The sequence below is a fragment of the Pelecanus crispus genome, chromosome 3 (assembly GCF_030463565.1).
Source record: "Pelecanus crispus isolate bPelCri1 chromosome 3, bPelCri1.pri, whole genome shotgun sequence".
NCBI classification, from domain to species: Eukaryota; Metazoa; Chordata; class Aves; order Pelecaniformes; family Pelecanidae; genus Pelecanus; species Pelecanus crispus.
This window is the reverse complement of record NC_134645.1, coordinates 42,432,827-42,449,712: the sequence shown is the minus strand read 5'-3', so window position 1 is coordinate 42,449,712 and position 16,886 is coordinate 42,432,827. Positions and strand designations below refer to the sequence as shown.

At 37.5% G+C, this 16,886-nt stretch overlaps 1 protein-coding gene across 1 annotated transcript; it reads right to left on the bottom strand.

Annotated features, from left to right (window-relative positions):
- Positions 1–5,993: 5,993 nt before the first annotated feature.
- SOCS5 (suppressor of cytokine signaling 5) lies at positions 5,994–7,604 on the bottom strand. Its single transcript, XM_009485837.2, has one exon. It carries the CDS (start codon positions 7,602–7,604, stop codon positions 5,994–5,996), a length of 1,611 nt encoding a protein of 536 aa, XP_009484112.2.
- Between the last annotated feature and the right edge of the window lie 9,282 nt (positions 7,605–16,886).

Sequence of the window (16,886 nt, the reverse complement as noted above, 5' to 3'; positions counted from 1 at the left end):
GCTTATCCCTTTGACGTGTACAATAACGAAGTATTTGTAAAAACATGTATTTACAGCATAGACTTAAAGTAAAATTCGTTAAAACCACAACTTTTTGCTCCCAAACAAATATAAAAAGAAAACAGTGTGGTAGTTTATACCCCATTTATTAAGACAGAGCCATCTATTACCTAATACACTGGTTGGGTAGCCATAAGTCACATTCTTTTCTTACTATATTAAGATGCAAGACAGTTTGGCAACCAGTTAACAGAGACAAATTAGGCAGGGTGGAGAAACATTTAAGCTGCAGCGGGTTAAAAACCATCTAAGCTAAGGAGACCTAAACCAGCACAGTTATACAAGGTGCTGGCATCGGGCGACGCTCAGCACGGCACGCTTGCCAGCCAACTCCTCGAGTGCCCGGCGGGCCTGCCAGGGCCCCTTCAACTGGAATGTCGGGAAAAGGTCCAGGGACCGTCTGGGCGCCACTTTTTTGGACACCTACCAAAGAGCGCATCACCAAAGCTACAGTTTTTCTGTGCAGGGATCACATAGTTTTTTTGTAAGAATGAAGGCTTCTGGTAAGAAAGTTTATAGTGCAATCTGAATTAGTTTGTGCCCACAGTGTCATTATTCATTCTCCCAAAACAGTTTAAATATTATCGTGTAGGAATTTGCTACCTCCGTAAAGATATTACAAAGTAGTGCTTATACAGTTGATGACTACGTAGATTTGATTTCAATAAATATATCTTCATGCTTTTGCAAAACTACAAGTATGAAAGCAAGAAGTGACAAAGCAGCCAAGTACTTTTGTATCTTCCAAAAGCTGTTAAAATTCTCAGGGCTCTAAAAAGTTAATATACCTTATCGCACAGGAAGCACACACCATGTTCAATTTAACAGCTGCTCAGAGAAAAACAAAACCTAATTTTGCTTCCTCTTTGCCAACGTGCCACCAAGTTACAACTCCTGCTGAGAAATCAGAGGTTGCTTTACTCCAGACAAGCAGATATGTTTCTGCTTGTCAGTGTAGCTGTGTGCTTAACAAGGAAGTCTGCAACATTAGCTATATCACACATACACAGTTAATGGTTTGTTTTTTTTTTTTTCTACTGAAGACAGAAAAAAAAAAGGGTCAAGCACCAGGAGCTTCAGCTCATAAATAAATTGTGTTGGCCCTAAGAAACCTAGCTAGCAACAGCTGTAGCTTTAATGCAAATTTACAAAGTGAATATTTATTCAGCTTGAGAAGCAGATACACAATAGTTACCTTGATAACAACAGATTTAGAGACGGTATCAGGTTAACTTCCTATTGATACACAATTTTCGTAAATGGAATATTTTATAGAAATAAGAAATGGCAATGCTTCATTGAAATAACATGAGATAATTTTTAGAATTCCAGTATATTAATGCTCCCCATACTGGTGTACTTCAGGTAGCTTCAAGACAGACCATGAATGCACACATGCTTGGAGGCATCTTATTAACATATATATGGGCTATGTAGATTCTTGCAGACTAAGGTTTGACACTTACATGATCATTTCACAACACTACTTTAGGAAAATGAGACTCAAAGTGCTTTCATAATTTTAAATGTGAATTGTTTTAAAAGGAGACAAATATTGTTATTTTAGAAAGAATCACAGAAGATTCAGTTCATATTTTCCCATTAAATACTGTATTTCAAGGTAGCTTTAAAAAAAAAAACTAAACCAAAACCAACAAACCATGCTCCCTGCAGATTCACCTCTCTGGTACTCAGCAACTTCTGACTTGACAGCTTCAGTCTTACATGCAACTTTGCAGCAGAGACAAGCTTTAAAGCATTCTGCAAATATTTTGGTTTGCACATGGAGACTAAAGCAAACTGGTTTTGTATCACAGAAATTCAGAATCTTTGCTTGTTTCGAAGTAGTGCAGAACCTTAAATATGGACTTCAGGATGACGTCTAACAAAGGCCTGAATTCATCTTATCAAACATTGGATACACAGACAGGTCTTTCAAAGACTGTATGCTTCTGATTTAGACTGTCATTTTGTAAGCAACAAGTCTTCAAACACACAGAAAATTTGAAGTACATAAATGCAAAACATGGCTTTGTAACTTATTTTCTTGAAAGAAGTTGAATTCTGACAAGTAAGTTACCTGGACGAGTGTCTACATGTCCTTAACAGTATTTTCAGAAGAGTTATGCCTTTAAAACTGATAAAAAACCCCAACCCATAGACCCTCATATATAGTCAAAATATAGTATAGTTACTTTTCTCCAATTCCATGGGGACCTAAAGATAAAGTTCTAAAAAGATTTGGACTTAATGCCCTATTTTTTTTAATTGTAATTCTGTTCTACAATGATCCAGTTAGAGTAAACAATCTCCATGCACTGTATGTCAATACATTAATGACATTGTTTTATTTACACAATAATTTTCCAATGTTAGATAGCACGTTATATGGAAATTACAATTATTTTAATTTCCATATCTTGGTAAACTGGTGCTGTTACTGACTTTCTAAAATATAATGATGTGTGTATTTACACGCAACAAAACCACCAAATTGTGCTCAGTATTCAAAGACCTTAATACCCACACAGCACCACCACACTGTTCTTTTCAAATATGGTCAAAGATCTTTGTAAGATTTTTTGCAAAATAATCCTAGGAAGTAAGCCCTTTCTACAGCCCTTTCTGCAGAAATGAGAATCACCTTGAAAGACTACTTCATAAGATTGAGGCTCAAATACTTATCTGTCATGTAACCAAATCAGACTGGAATCATGCTAGCATACCTTATTACATTGAATCCTAGTCTTTAAAAAAAAAAAAAAAAAAAAAAATCAGTGGTTTGTGCTCATCGTTTGAAGAAGACGTGTAAGATTTTTCTAAACAAAATCAGAAGGTTAAAGTTAAAAGCGTACTCCTCAAACAGAAACGAGGAATCAACTACTTGCATTCTCAACATACTAACATTTTTAGTGCCTTTAGAACTGAAAATGTATTCATTAAGAAATACACTGCAACTTGAGTAGTCAACGCTCAAGTCTACTATAATTTAAAAATTGATTATTTTTAGCATAATCACACTAGCAAGTTATTCTGTATATTTCAGTGAAGCAAAGCTTTAAAAAAGTTGTAGAGCAATAGATCATTCCTCTTTTGTGTGTTTTAAGGGAGCAATAAATCCTCTCCATAAAGATTATTTACACAAATGCAAGAGCAAGCTTTCTAAGATAATGGTTTGGGGTTTTTATTTTTTTTTTCCTCCAAAGATTCCACCACATGATAAAAAATTAAATGACTGTGTATTCCTGACCACGTTGATAATGTCACAGCTAGAATCTGATCAGCTACTTTATGGCAAGCAACTGCAATGGGTGTAAACAAAAAACAAGTCCCTACATTAGGACAAAGCTTGGTTGCAGGTTGACTGTACAATACTAATATTGAAAGCAAGATTTAAAGTAAACTCATCTGGAATCCAGATCCAACTGAGGGAACAGTGAGAACAACACAGTGAAGGTACACTTGGGTGCAATTTCATGCTGGTGACTTTTTTTTCCTCTTTTTATGCTTAGAGCAGATTTTAAACCAGGATTTGCATATCCAATGACACACACACAATTCAAAACTTAAGTGACCATTAGCACATTTGTACACATACTTACATAAACTTAGTATTTACATATTCTAAACAAAGCTTCATTTTAACAGCTGAAGTCTTTTAACACATGAAAGAAGGTAAGCTACTACAAAGAATGTGTAACAGAATCACAAATCTTCCACAAGCATATAAACACATGTTTTAAAGTGCTTTCTGGGTGCTTCAGATTAACCCCTTGCAGTATGAGCTTCTATGTAGTGCTGTTCCAGTCATTACAAAACTACTTAAATCATTCCCCTTCAGGTGCATTGTAAGTTCAAGAAAAATGACGACACCGTTGATGTAAAAGTTTTAAGCTCTACCAACATAAATGTATATATTACTTAAGTTCAGATGAAGTTGTCAAATACTTTGGTTTATCATAGCTTGGGATAAATATTTGATAGAACAGAAATTGCACCTCGCCACTCTGAGTTTTTTTACTAAAAAAATACCCCAACATAAATTGACAGTATTCTTTGGTAAAAACAGGACATTTGGCCAGTTTGCGTGTACATCTATTTATTAAAATAGTCTAAAAGTGAACAAATGCCACTGCTGTACTGTCAATTTACAGGAATAACCATTCCTTACTCAGTGGGGAGTATCAAAACATTAAGCTTAGCAGTTAGCTATATAATAAGCTGAAACACCTTCAGCAACCATTACAGGGGATCAATAATGTTTTAGAATATTTTTTGCTTAACATTTATTCTTTACATTACAAAAACTGTAAAATGCTCTATGCCTGCAGACAAGTCCATTACTTTGCAGTTACTACAGAAACATTCAATGGTGTACACTGTTAGGTTTCTGATAAGCATGTAATGAAAGCCAGGAATATGGTGTGCTGACCAACCAATATTCAACTGCACAGTATTTGTGCATTACCTATACTAAGTACTAAGAAAAGCCTATTAAAAATTCAGTTAACTGCTACAAGTTACATGAATATATAAAAACAGAGCAGATATACAAGTATAACACTGAACATACTGTACTTTATTAGCACAAAAAGCCAGACCAAGGCACAGCAAGCAGAAAAATACATCAATAGAAGGGTTAGTGTAGCATACAAGAATAACGTTTATTGTACTTGCAGCCAAAATGTTCCCTACCTCACACAGGTCACTGCCATAGAGAAGTAAGTAATAATATACTGTAGCAGCTGGTAAAGAAACTAGGGAGCACTCATAATTGGTACAAAACATTAAACAGGGGTCAGGGCATTCCAACAAAATTTTAGTGCAAAAATGTCTAAGACAGAACTCTTTTAAGTTCCATCTCCAATTAAATAAGCAAACAGAACTTAGAATCTTGTTTCCAAGTAATCTGTTGAAACTATAATCAGTGCATATTACTTTAAAACATTTTTAAAAGCACAAATGGAAAGATATTTACAAATAAAGTGTAACAGTACCTTTGAAACCTGACATTTCAGATATGTCAGATTTTGTATTCTGATTATAATAATTCAACCACTTGTAAATTTCTCCATAAAAATATCAGACAACTTTAAATAATGAAACATTTTTTTCTCTTCACTATTACCTTCCATATAAGTCACTAGCAGTCAGGCCACCAAATTCTGTTTTGGAAAAAATGCAACCCTTTCTTTCATGGCAATAATCTAATCCCATGTCCTGCCACTGAATCAGTAATTCACACTGGAAGGTATTTAACTGTCCAAGACAGTATTACTTTTGCTAACAATGCCACTTAAATCTCCAAGTGTTTAAAACAGAATTACAGTACTGAGCAGGCATATTCAAGTCTTCATGATTAGGAAACCTTATACACTGAGAAAAGCATGATTCATCTGTTAGCATCAAAACACCATTAACTCTTAATGGACTGCTTCTAATGAACTGCTCTTCATTAAAAGAAAATACTCTTATTCACTAGTATTTGGAAACTTGTTTGTGAGCTAAATTAGTACTTTGAGTAGTGGAAAGTTTTAAAGAAGATAATTTTAAAAAAATACTTCAAAATATTAGCAAAAATGCTCCTCTACTAAAGCCTTTCTTTATTAGCATTACATGAATGCCCCATGGAAAATGCCTCATAGTTTCTTCATCCAATTACTACAGCTACAAAAGGGAAACAAAATATTTAGAAATTAGCAAAAATATTTTCATCAGGCCTTAATGAAAAACGTGCAGAATTGTGTCTGCTTATTGTTTCCAAGAGGCATCACAACTTAGTTTGATTAACAGCAGGCAGCATCTGACAGGATACTAACACTCAGCTTAAATAGGATATTGCAGAAAAGCTAGACGCTGTTGGTGCGCTCGCTGCAGTTAAACTGTAACACACACAAAAAAAGCATATTCTAGAAGCTTATTCTGATTTCCATTTACTTTGTTTTTATAGGTTCCCGCTCCAGCCATCGCACCCTGACTTTTTGTTTATAGTGATACTCCTTTAGAAAGTCTTGCAACATTGAGGGTAGAGGAAGGTCATCGATTCCATCATATGTAGTGCACCTGCAGATTACTGCCCGGCAGATATACTGCAGACTAAAGGGGAAAGTCCTGTTCAGAGATACAGTAAGTAACGGTTCAAAGAACATGCAAGAGCTAGGGTCTTTGTAGTGTTCCAGAAGCCCTGTTACCGTGGAGGAGTGAAACACACAGGGATCATGGGCATCGAAACTAAAGTTGTGATTCCACTGCTCAATGCGTGCATGTAGCGATCGGTTATAACGACGGAAGCTCACAGAGAAGAGGTAGTCCTCTTGCGCAGAATCCCTGAGCAAAAAAGTGCCTTCGGGTTTACCCTCCAGAAGTGCTTCTGCTTCATAGCGGTCCATCACACCCCAGTAACACGGGTTACCTGTGATCTGAAGTAAGTCTGGCACAAGGCAATGGATGTAATCAATCTGAGTATGCACTTTCCAAGCCCCTTGCCTGCTGATATGGCCGTGGCTCTCTCCAGACATCTGACGCTGCTTCTGCCTGCGTGACTGCAGACAAAGTGTTGTTGTGTCCTCTTCAGAGTCACAGTTCCCTGGAGGTGTTATGTTTTTGTCCCCAGTCAGCTCAGTCATACCAGGGGCTAACTTTGGTCCCAGTTTATACAATGGATTAACCTGTGCTGTAGCTTCAAAAGTATGTATTTGGGCATTGGGAGGGGGATCAACCCCTTCTTCAATACTAAGTCTACGTCTCTCTCTGAGCCTGTCTTCTTCATCTTCTGTGGAAACCAAGGAAGGATCAAATGTGTCAAAAAAAGTTGAATGAGGACTCACAGGTGCTGTGTGTTGTTTAATCAGATGCCACTTCTGAGCCAGATCTGAGCCTGCGGGAAAAGGGCATTTCTCAAGCATTAGTTCAGAGAGATGGATCTTTCTTTTGTTAGAAAACAGGGGTTTGGACTGTTTGCTGTAAGTTCTCATGGGAAAGCACAGCCCAACAGTATCTTGTAGACGCTGTCGCAGAGAACGGCTACCTACTGTCCTGTTTGATACTGCATCCATATCATGGACAGAGCTCACCCCGTACCTTCTCTCCCTCCTCTGCAAACCACTTCGTGTTCTACCAAATCTTTTTTCAGTATCCAAGGAGCTCTGCGTTTTGGTAGAGCAGGAATGCTTCTTCTTCCCACCCCAAGGAGCATGCCGAGAGTAAGAGTCCCTTCGAGCAAGTCTAGCTCCCGTGGTGACACACGAGTCATTCTCTTTCTCAATGCTTATTTCAACAATCTGAGGAATTTCTGTGACACAGTTTTGGTTCCGCCTTGCCGAATTCTTTGAAGGACTTAAGCCTAATTGCAAAGCAATGTTTTCTCTCAAAGGGCTGCTGGGTGGTTGTTGAGTCAAACCAGTTATCTGGATAGCTTTCTCCTTAGCAGATGAGCAACTATTGGAGTTCACAACTACATTTTCATTTTGGTTTCCACCCTCATGACTGAAGAGATTCTGGCACCTGTATTTGAAATTGTTCCACATCTTTCCCACTTTATCCATGGATTACGTTATCTAAATTCAAGAGGAAAAGAAATATTAAAATAAAAATATAGTTTAAAAAAAAAAGAGGATACATCTTCAGTTATCAATTAAGTTACAGACACAAGATGACTGTTAATTGAACACACTACCTTTGAAAAAGTGCCCTACTGGTTTGTATGGTTATGTGGAAGTGACGTGCATCACACTGTTCTGGTATTTAGAAAAATCACCATGAAGAAAATGGTTAGGAAATTACAAACATTTTATTTACAAGCAGGGCCTCCCATTTTTCTGTACGCACATAGGTAGGTCTGCATAGTTGTATTTGATGGACAGGAAATATGCAGTCTAAAATTCTTCATTTTAGGAAGAATTTAAGTCATATGTAAGGTACAACTCTGTGATAAGCTTCCAATAAGCAGTAAAACAAATCCCGAAAAAGAACTACTCAAGTCATTCCAAACTACAAGAGTGTGAAATCCAAGGAGTGCACTGCAAATGTCCTGATACACCATCTAAAAGCAAAAGCTCCAGCCGCAGGTCAGAAAGTCCAAGCTACAACTGAGAAGATTTAAAAAATTAGACAAAGATAAAGATTTAGGGGAAAAAAAGAATTCAGCATTCTTAGATGAGGCAATCACCAAAAGACGAGGAAAGGAAGTAAGGTATCAGCAGAATTTTAGAATTATAAAGTCTCCAATATATTGATAAAAGCCATACATATGAAACACCTAAAAAACCAAACCAAACTGTCTGGCTTTATTACTTAAGATATAAAAGAATGAAAGAGCCCAAGGAGCTTTTCTATCTTTAGTAAAAGCACTTAAAAAGAAAGCAGCTCCACAGCAGAAACATGATGACAGTGAATCATGAAGATACAATAAAAAGATAAAAACATTAGTAGTCTGTATTCTGCAACTACCTCTTTAGAAACAGAGTCTGATAATTGGAACAAGACTGCCAAAAACACAGGACTGCCCTAGGACAGAGAGAAACAGGCTAATTCTGTACTAAAAAAAGTCAGGCAATGCCAAGCTAAATTAGATCTAATTAAGTTCCAAGACAAGTGCTAAAACTTAAAGGACTAAAACATGTCATCTTATCTAATTTAACTCTTAATGGAAACTGCTCTGTTCTTTGGAAACCTATTATTTTGAAGCAACGTTCCTCTGTTGCTGCAGTTCTCTTCTGTTCACAGCTAGAAAGGAATCTGAAGCAGTGACTGAATGCACTGGGCCTCATGAAATAATGTGGATGATAAACAAATAAGCAATACTCCAGCGATCCAGTCTAGAAGTTCCTTAAGATAGAAGCACAGCTGTAAACCCATGACTTTACAGCAGAATCCACCGAGACTGGGGAAGAGTTAGAGGTATAGCTTACATGAGAATCATGAAAGGATAATGAACGTGAAACAGTTAATTGTTATAGCAACAGAAAGCAAAAGGAGCAGAATCTTTCTTCCCCAGCCCCTCCCTCAGATGCTTCAGCAAACCCAGCAAGCTAGGTATCTACATCCAATTGCATAAAATAAAACCTTAAGAATTCAGTGTGGATGCAGGGAGGTGGGGAGTGATGGGGGCAGGTAAATCAGGCCTTAATAGTCTCTGGAGATTACTGATACAAGTTACCTACAAAACAGTGCTAATGACAATCTGAACACCACCCAGTAATTACTAAGGAGGGAGACACTTGCAGAGAAATGTTATACGTAGAAGATGCTATAGAGTTCTGTGCATATGTAAAAGTGAAAGTGTGTAAGTAAATAAGCACGGAATGTCTTCCTCATTAAAAAAAAATTCCTAAATATTTGTCTTGCCCAAGCTGGGGGACTGGGGGAGTTCTAAGAGCAGCAGAACTAATGAAGTCAGATCACATACAGGTTTGTAGGAACCATACAACCATGTATCATGCCATCACAATAATCATAGCTGTTTGCGGTGTCTCAGAATATCCACACTGACCAGGAGGCAACATATGTTTGCTGGCTGCCAGCCTCTCACCACAGTGTATATAAGGTTGACTTCTACCCATTTTTCTCTCAAGCTGCACATTTCTTTTTCTCTTCCCAGTCACAGGTGTTTAAAATTTTGGGGAAGGGAAAAGGAAGAGAGAGTATACAACTTGCATTCCCTTGGGAAATCAGGCTAGAAACAGTACACATCTTTGCGACAATGAACTGGAATTACTTTTCTAACCAAACAGTCCTACGCTATTCAGTGTTGTTTTTTACTCTAAAATTACTCATCATTGCTCTTCCTTTGCACTATTAGTCTAGAATGTCTTTAGACCATCAGATGGGTGGAACGTTCTCTACACTTGCCCAGAAAGCTTCAAGCACAAAGAACAAACAAAACCCCTCACCCACAATACCCCCACCACACTGGCTTGACAGACTATACTTTCAAAAGTTAAATTTAAAAGGTTAACTACTTTTTGTCATACTCAAGAGAATATAGATACCTTTCTTACCCAGAAAAGCATATGAGTCACTGTATCTTGTCTTGAGAATATACCTCAACATGAACTTGCTAGATTCCTTCTCTGAGTTGTGGACATGATTACTACAAAGAGAAAAACAGTACTTTTGTTAGTTGTTAGAGTATCTTTTAATTTAGGTATTTACAATTAGTCAATTAGATTGTAAATAGATCTTATCTATTTACAATTAGATTTACTGGTATCAAAGGGATATTTCACTAATTATTTCTTAAATGTGTGCAAGTAACTGCCTGCTCATTATATGTTGTTAATGGATATTAACATAAAGCTTCACAGAACTGTCTTTTTTATCCTTTAACAACATTTGTCAAACACAGTCTACAGGACGACCCTCAAATGAAGCTTTTGAGAGCCAAGAGTGAAGCCACAGCATCTGGATCATTGAAGTGCCAAGCACAATGGGCATACTCAGGCCTGTAAAAATGGTTTTCCCGCATTTTGGTCTCAAGTCTAAAGCAGTGCTTCCCAAGTTGTGGTTGGCAGTGCTGTCAGATCACCTCATACTGCCTCTCTTCCTTGTTTCCAGCTGCTACATCACATCAAAAGGCAGCTAAAAATACACGCTTTTCTAATATTACTTTTCCAGGTAAGCAACTGCTGTACTTGCCACAAGGATGTTACACGATTGTGAAGCAAGAGGAATATGAACCACGATTCTAAAAATGGGAAAGTGGAATACAAGACAAGTTCTTTATTAAAAGAGTAGGTCAGCACTTCCCTAAAATAATCATCATTGTTTTTCAGAAATCCAAGAGGAGTTGAGGGATTTAGTATGCACGCACCACTGTCAGAAATCTAACAGTAACAGGACAGAGGAGAATAATTTGCTTCTCCACACTAGAACCAAGCCCAGGACAGCAGTAAGAGTTAAGAGAAAATACTGGGAACTTATGTTAAAGCTTTACATGCAGAACAGGAAGAAAAATATTCAAATATGATGCGTATTTACTGGTATAAAAAAACTATGCTGTTGAGCAATCACTAGGCAAATATTAATATTCCAAGGCAGAAACTCCAGAGTAATGTCAGAAAAGTACTAAACATTCTTAGTTTCCATTCACCTCTGGAAGCACTAAAATTGCTGAAATGCTTTTAAAGTTAGGCCACACTACTACTATGGAAAGATTCCATAAAAGTGGCCTCTCCAGAGAGCAACAGAGTTACAAGTACAGAATCTTAGTACAAAACTAAGATTAAAGCAAAAGTAAAATTATTTTGCAAACAAAAGGTAAAGTTGCTAGAATAAGGGCTACAGAATTTTCAGTAAAGCCTTACTTAAAACTCAGGCCTCTGAAGACATACCTGCATTCCAAATAAAACCAGTAATGCTGTTTTACTGGGCACAGGTGGCATAGGGGCTTCATGCTAACCATTTTAACTCATTAAAAATACAAAAAGGACACGGAAGCTTACCTTGAAATGTCATGCTTAATGGTACTTATTTTAACTTTACACATAACTCTTATTCCTCAGTTCTGCTCAGAAACGTGAACAGTCAATGTACCACCCATCACATCACCATTGCAAGCCAGCTGACCCAGCTTGTTGGACAAGCTGCCCAGTGGCTCCAGGAGGGAGTGGTTGCTTTGGGAACCATCCTTTGCTAATGGAAAACAGTTTCTTGAATTGGGGTGACTGTCTCAGTTAAACCTCTCAACCTCATGTTAGAATAAAACTTGAGTCACTGGTAAAGTATTTAATATTCAATCTAGTAATTTTAAATTAGTTTAAATCAATGTGCAACACGTGTGGTTTCACAGATTTCTTGTGGCAGCACTAAGGTTGACCAAACACAAATTACTGCTGAACTGGCCCTAAAGCCACCCCCGTTTTATGAAGGAGCATTGCCAGGGGCTATTTTAGGCTAAACAGAAAACAAATTTAATTCCACCAAAATCCACAAAGTGAATTAATCAAGTTGTAGATTTGCTAAGGAAAAGAAGAATTATACTAATGTTCCTAAAACAATCTCTTTTCAACTAAAAATTGTTTCTATCCACTTTAAACTGGCATAAGTTATCTTAAAAAAAATAACAGGCAGTAAGCGCTCTACAGGGATTACAGAAGGAATGAGCAGTAGTATCTTAACACTATATTCCTATTTGCAGTAGAAACATTAAAAGCCATGAAGTTTGCATGAATGTAGTCTTCAAGTATTCTGAGTGTACAAATGAAACTACAAAAAGAGCTAGGAAAAACATTATGATTTGATAAAACAAATATGATTTAAATAAAGACAACAGTTACAACCTGTTTGTAATCCTGAAATACCACATATTAACAGAATACTGTGAAAACTCAGACCACTCTTTCTGGAAGCATCACAAGATCTAGCCAGGGCTTTCTGCCTGTTACTTCCTAAGAGGAACATTCAAAGCCAAGGTTGTGCTCTGTCCTAAAGATAATGCACTTGTTTCACTCTCACAGCATTACCCAATTTAAAAAAAAAAAAAAAAAAAAAAATCACTTGATATGGTAAATTACATTCAGAATACTAACTCCTAAAAATGTACCATCTTCACAAAAGCTGATACACTGCACAATGTATGACACCTTACAAAACAGGTACAGTATGCTTATTTCAAAAACAATCTACAAGATGCTTTGTTTTGGTATTTTCATATGATTATAGCTTCAAAACATTGAAAGGTAACAAGGACAAAACATTGAAGGAAAACAAAACCCGACAATTCTTACAAGTCAAAAAACCAATAACCTGAAAGGGGAGGGAAATCACTGTCTCTCTGATCCTTGCACAGTTTAGTTCAATGCTGGCATGAGCCTACACAGACAAGCAGGCTAAGACATTCAGTGACACCGGTGCACATGACCTTGGACCATGGAGGTAGAAGTAAAAGGAATGGAGGGAGACTACACTTCTATTTGTATTGTTCCTTACTTGAAAATTATTCACTTAGCAGTGACGAGAGACTCCATTATTAAAGATATTTGCTTCCATTAAGACATGCTTGCTGAAGAGGTTAATGTCCTATTTGCACATTGCCAAATGCCTGCTGTAGGCTACTGTTCCTAGGGATGCACTAACAAAGCTGCTCACATAAGCACTCCTCAACCTTATTCAGTCAAAATGAATAAGGCTGGCAAACACCTACTGTTTAAAGTAACCCACTTGAGGACGGAAGAAAGGGCAATACTAAGGATTACAAAGCAATTTCCTCCCTTCCAATACACATTCCAGAAATAATAAATTACTACTGTAATACTAGAGACAACATTTCTTAAAAAACAAGGAATATGTTGGCGTAAGTGGAACCATGCATTTTTCTACACACACACAAAAATGTGCTCACTGCAGACAGCCTAAGAACTGATTTGGAGGGCCGGAATGAAGAGGTGGCTGTTATTTTTTTAACTAGACAAGGTAAAGAGGCCAAGTGTCTCAAGTGTTCATGAAAGCCTTATTAGGGCAAAGAACTACTGTTTTTTTCCTACCAGGGTTTCATAATTTAGCAGTGCAGTTGTGTAGGGAGAAGAATAGAACAGTCTGAACCCCCAAATCAAAACTCAAACCTGCCAAAAAGAGGTAAAGGATACTGAGGATACCGACAACCCCAACAACACACAAAATTGGCGTAAGTCAGCACTGCAACCAAAAGAAATGGCGTCAGCCTCTTCCTGGCCACCTGTGCTGGTGCAGGAGGCAGTCTGTATGCCGCATGGCTGCTCAGTCAACCAGCTCAAGGAACTGATCCAGACTAAAATGAATTCTCAGAAAAAGTCTCAATCATTTACTCCATCTGGTTTATGACTTCTGTATAAACATTCAAGTCAACACAAGGGAGGAGCGGATGAAGAGGGAGGAAGCAGCAGCCAGGGCAACACTGCTTCCTTCCAGACCAGCACTGATTTGTTCTGTTCACAATATTAAGACCTTAGGCTGCTACTTTGAAAAGAAATCTCAATTTAAAGCCTATATATTAATCAACTGTGGGGCTCAGGCTGTGAAGAGAGAGATTAGGACTCTATTTAAGCTGCTGCTTTGAACATTCATGTTGAAAGTTCAGCCACCGAAAGCATTTACTTAAAAAATAAAATGCTGAGTTGGCTTGATGTGTCCTGCTAAAACACAGGGCAAGCTACAAGTTTCAAGGACTTAAGCTGGCAGACTGTCAAGTCAAAGAAAAATAATGATATTTTGCCATTGTTCCAACCTGAAAGTAAGAAGTAATCTCCTCCCCCTCCTTGGTGCAGATTCACAATGAGCAAAAAGCAGTCTTTGCTTGGATAGCTGATGTTCTGCCAGTTTCTTTCCAAGCAGCTACACGTTGGTAACTTCAGTTCAAAAATACGGTTCCAAGATCTTTTGAACAGTGGGATACATCCTTGTAGCCACTTACCAGGCTTTGGGGTTCAGAAAGGACATTGTCAGGACTATACATGTTCATGTGTCAGATTAGAGAATACTGTACAGTTGCCATCCATTTCTTTTCTGTTCAGAAAAATCTAAAATCCCTGAAACAGAAAAACTGTCGATGGAAGAACAGAACGTGAATAACACTGAACCAAAAATAGAGACAGTTGTTTCTGAAGTACTCTTTTCCCTGTGCTTACACAAGTCTAGTGGATAATAATACAACCAACATGAATAAAGCTAGTATTTCTAATTACATAAAGATCACAGAACTACACATAGCAAGCATACGTTTCAGATATTAATACAGAAATAATGCTATACAGATCTACTGAGAACTCCACACACTGGTAGATATCTATGGTAGAAGTTCTGCAAATTCAAGACAATAATGCGTATTAATTCTAAGTAAAGACACCCTCAAATCATTTAGCCAGTAGCCTGATGGCCGCTCATCGTAACATGTAAATCCACACAAGGAACATTAAACAGAAGCAGTTTCCTTTAAATTACCTCCACACACCCTAAGTAGGCAACTCATAACTTCACCTTATCATTTGAAAAAGTGAAAGAAAAAGCATTAAGTTAGCAAAGTAAGGTACCCACTGTGGAAGAGAACTCTAGGTGACTTGCTGAAATAATGGTTTTGGTACTGCCATGTTTAACTCTCCTTGAACAGAAGCTGCCAATAAACTTTTTAAAAATTCATGTGGGCAGAATAAATGGTTCCAGTCAGTGTTCAAGTTAAGCACGGCAGCCCTCTTGATGACCTCTGCAAAAGCCGTTAGTACTCTGAGAAAAAGTTATGGCGCTCTCCCCTAACAAAGCAGAAATTGTTTCTTCTTTTAAGAACACCAACGAAACATATCCTTCTCTGTCAAGTTCTAAAACATAAATAGGTCTCAAATTGATAAAAAGAGTGGTCTAATGGTTATTCATACGTAATTCTTGGGAGTTCTGAGTTAAGGAAAAGCATACCTTAATAGCTATGCCTCACTAAAAGCAAAGGAAATTGGAAGCAAAGTTGAAAAGATGGGTCAATCAGATCCCACATCCTTAACTTAGCTCAGTAGAAACATCCAATTTAAGGTATTTTGTAAACAGAGCATTTCATTCAGTTGCAAATTGGCTGTTTTGCAAACAGATAGTTCCCCTGTTCTGGGATCATTTATACTGTTTTAAGTCTTATTTCTTCTCACTACGTATTTCAAAACCTCAACAGCCTGCCTAATGCCTCTCCCTCACCATAGTACCCTTGCCCGCCACCAGCTTACAAGCATCTCCTTTACACAGAGCTCTTCTCGTACACCCAGCTACTTCCCATGTTTCCTTTCTATATGACCAAGCTAAAGATCATATTCTCTAATACAAACTAGCTAGCTTAACCTCTTAAAATTGATAAAAAAGTTCTACTCTTCTTTCTCTAGTGATGCACCTACAATGGTGACCACATAGGAAAAAGTAGTATTGCTATTCATGCAATTTGCAAGACATTAAAAACAGCCACCTTTCTTTCAAATTTGAGTGAAATGGACCCAAAAGTTCAAAAGTTTCTGGAACCACTACAACTGAGTGTGACAGCCAAAGCAGTGATTTCTTAGGAACTGCAATTAAAGAAGTTAATGTTAACCTGAAGACTAGATATTGCTACATGCACTTAAAAAAATCTCTTGTGCTACGAGTTGCTCAGTTCATAAGTTTGCCATTTCTGATGAAAATAAAACACACCACTGAGGTTTTATGGACAGCATCTGTATTTTTTGTTCTAAAGTTGCTAAAGTTACTGGAGCAAAGCACTTGATAGTAGCAAGGTCATACACACATGTGAAAGACAAGAAAACTTGGGAAAATTCCACAACTAAAAGATGAGCTTCTCTTTGCAGCAACATAAACTACTTGAAATGTTTAAAAATATGAAACATTTAATTACAGTACGACTATATTAATGGATGACCTGTAAATTGGTCAAACTCCCTTGTGCCACTGCAATACTGAAGAGAGATTAAACTTTAAACTACTGGGGAGAAAACTGCTGGTCCAGCCTGGTGTCTTACCCAGCTACAACTACGCTCTACATGAAGAAGGTGGCTTGGGATGGACAGTTCTGATAGCATCCACAAACTTATAAAGTGACCTTCATAATGACTTAAGTCCCAACTTACATTCTTTCATGCCAGAAGTTTGACAAGTAAACTCTATCACTATAGCACCACTGGCATTCTTAGATCAGTTTCTGTATAAAACATTATTTCATAAAATAGAAGCATATCTGTGTAACTGAAGAAGGAGACCAGGGGATTTAACCTGCAAAGTATTTGGCAAGCAAGGAGTTAAAATCCTGCCTAAGACTACCCCACAGCTGCTGTCAGCAGTCAGGCTTGTCAAGAGAAGCTCTGGGCTGTCTTGACAAGACTAATTGGCAGCAA

Excerpts from the sequence above, each read along its gene's own strand:
- SOCS5 (XM_009485837.2), bottom strand. The coding sequence starts at position 7,604 with ATGGATAAAGTGGGAAAGATGTGGAACAATTTCAAATACAGGTGCCAG.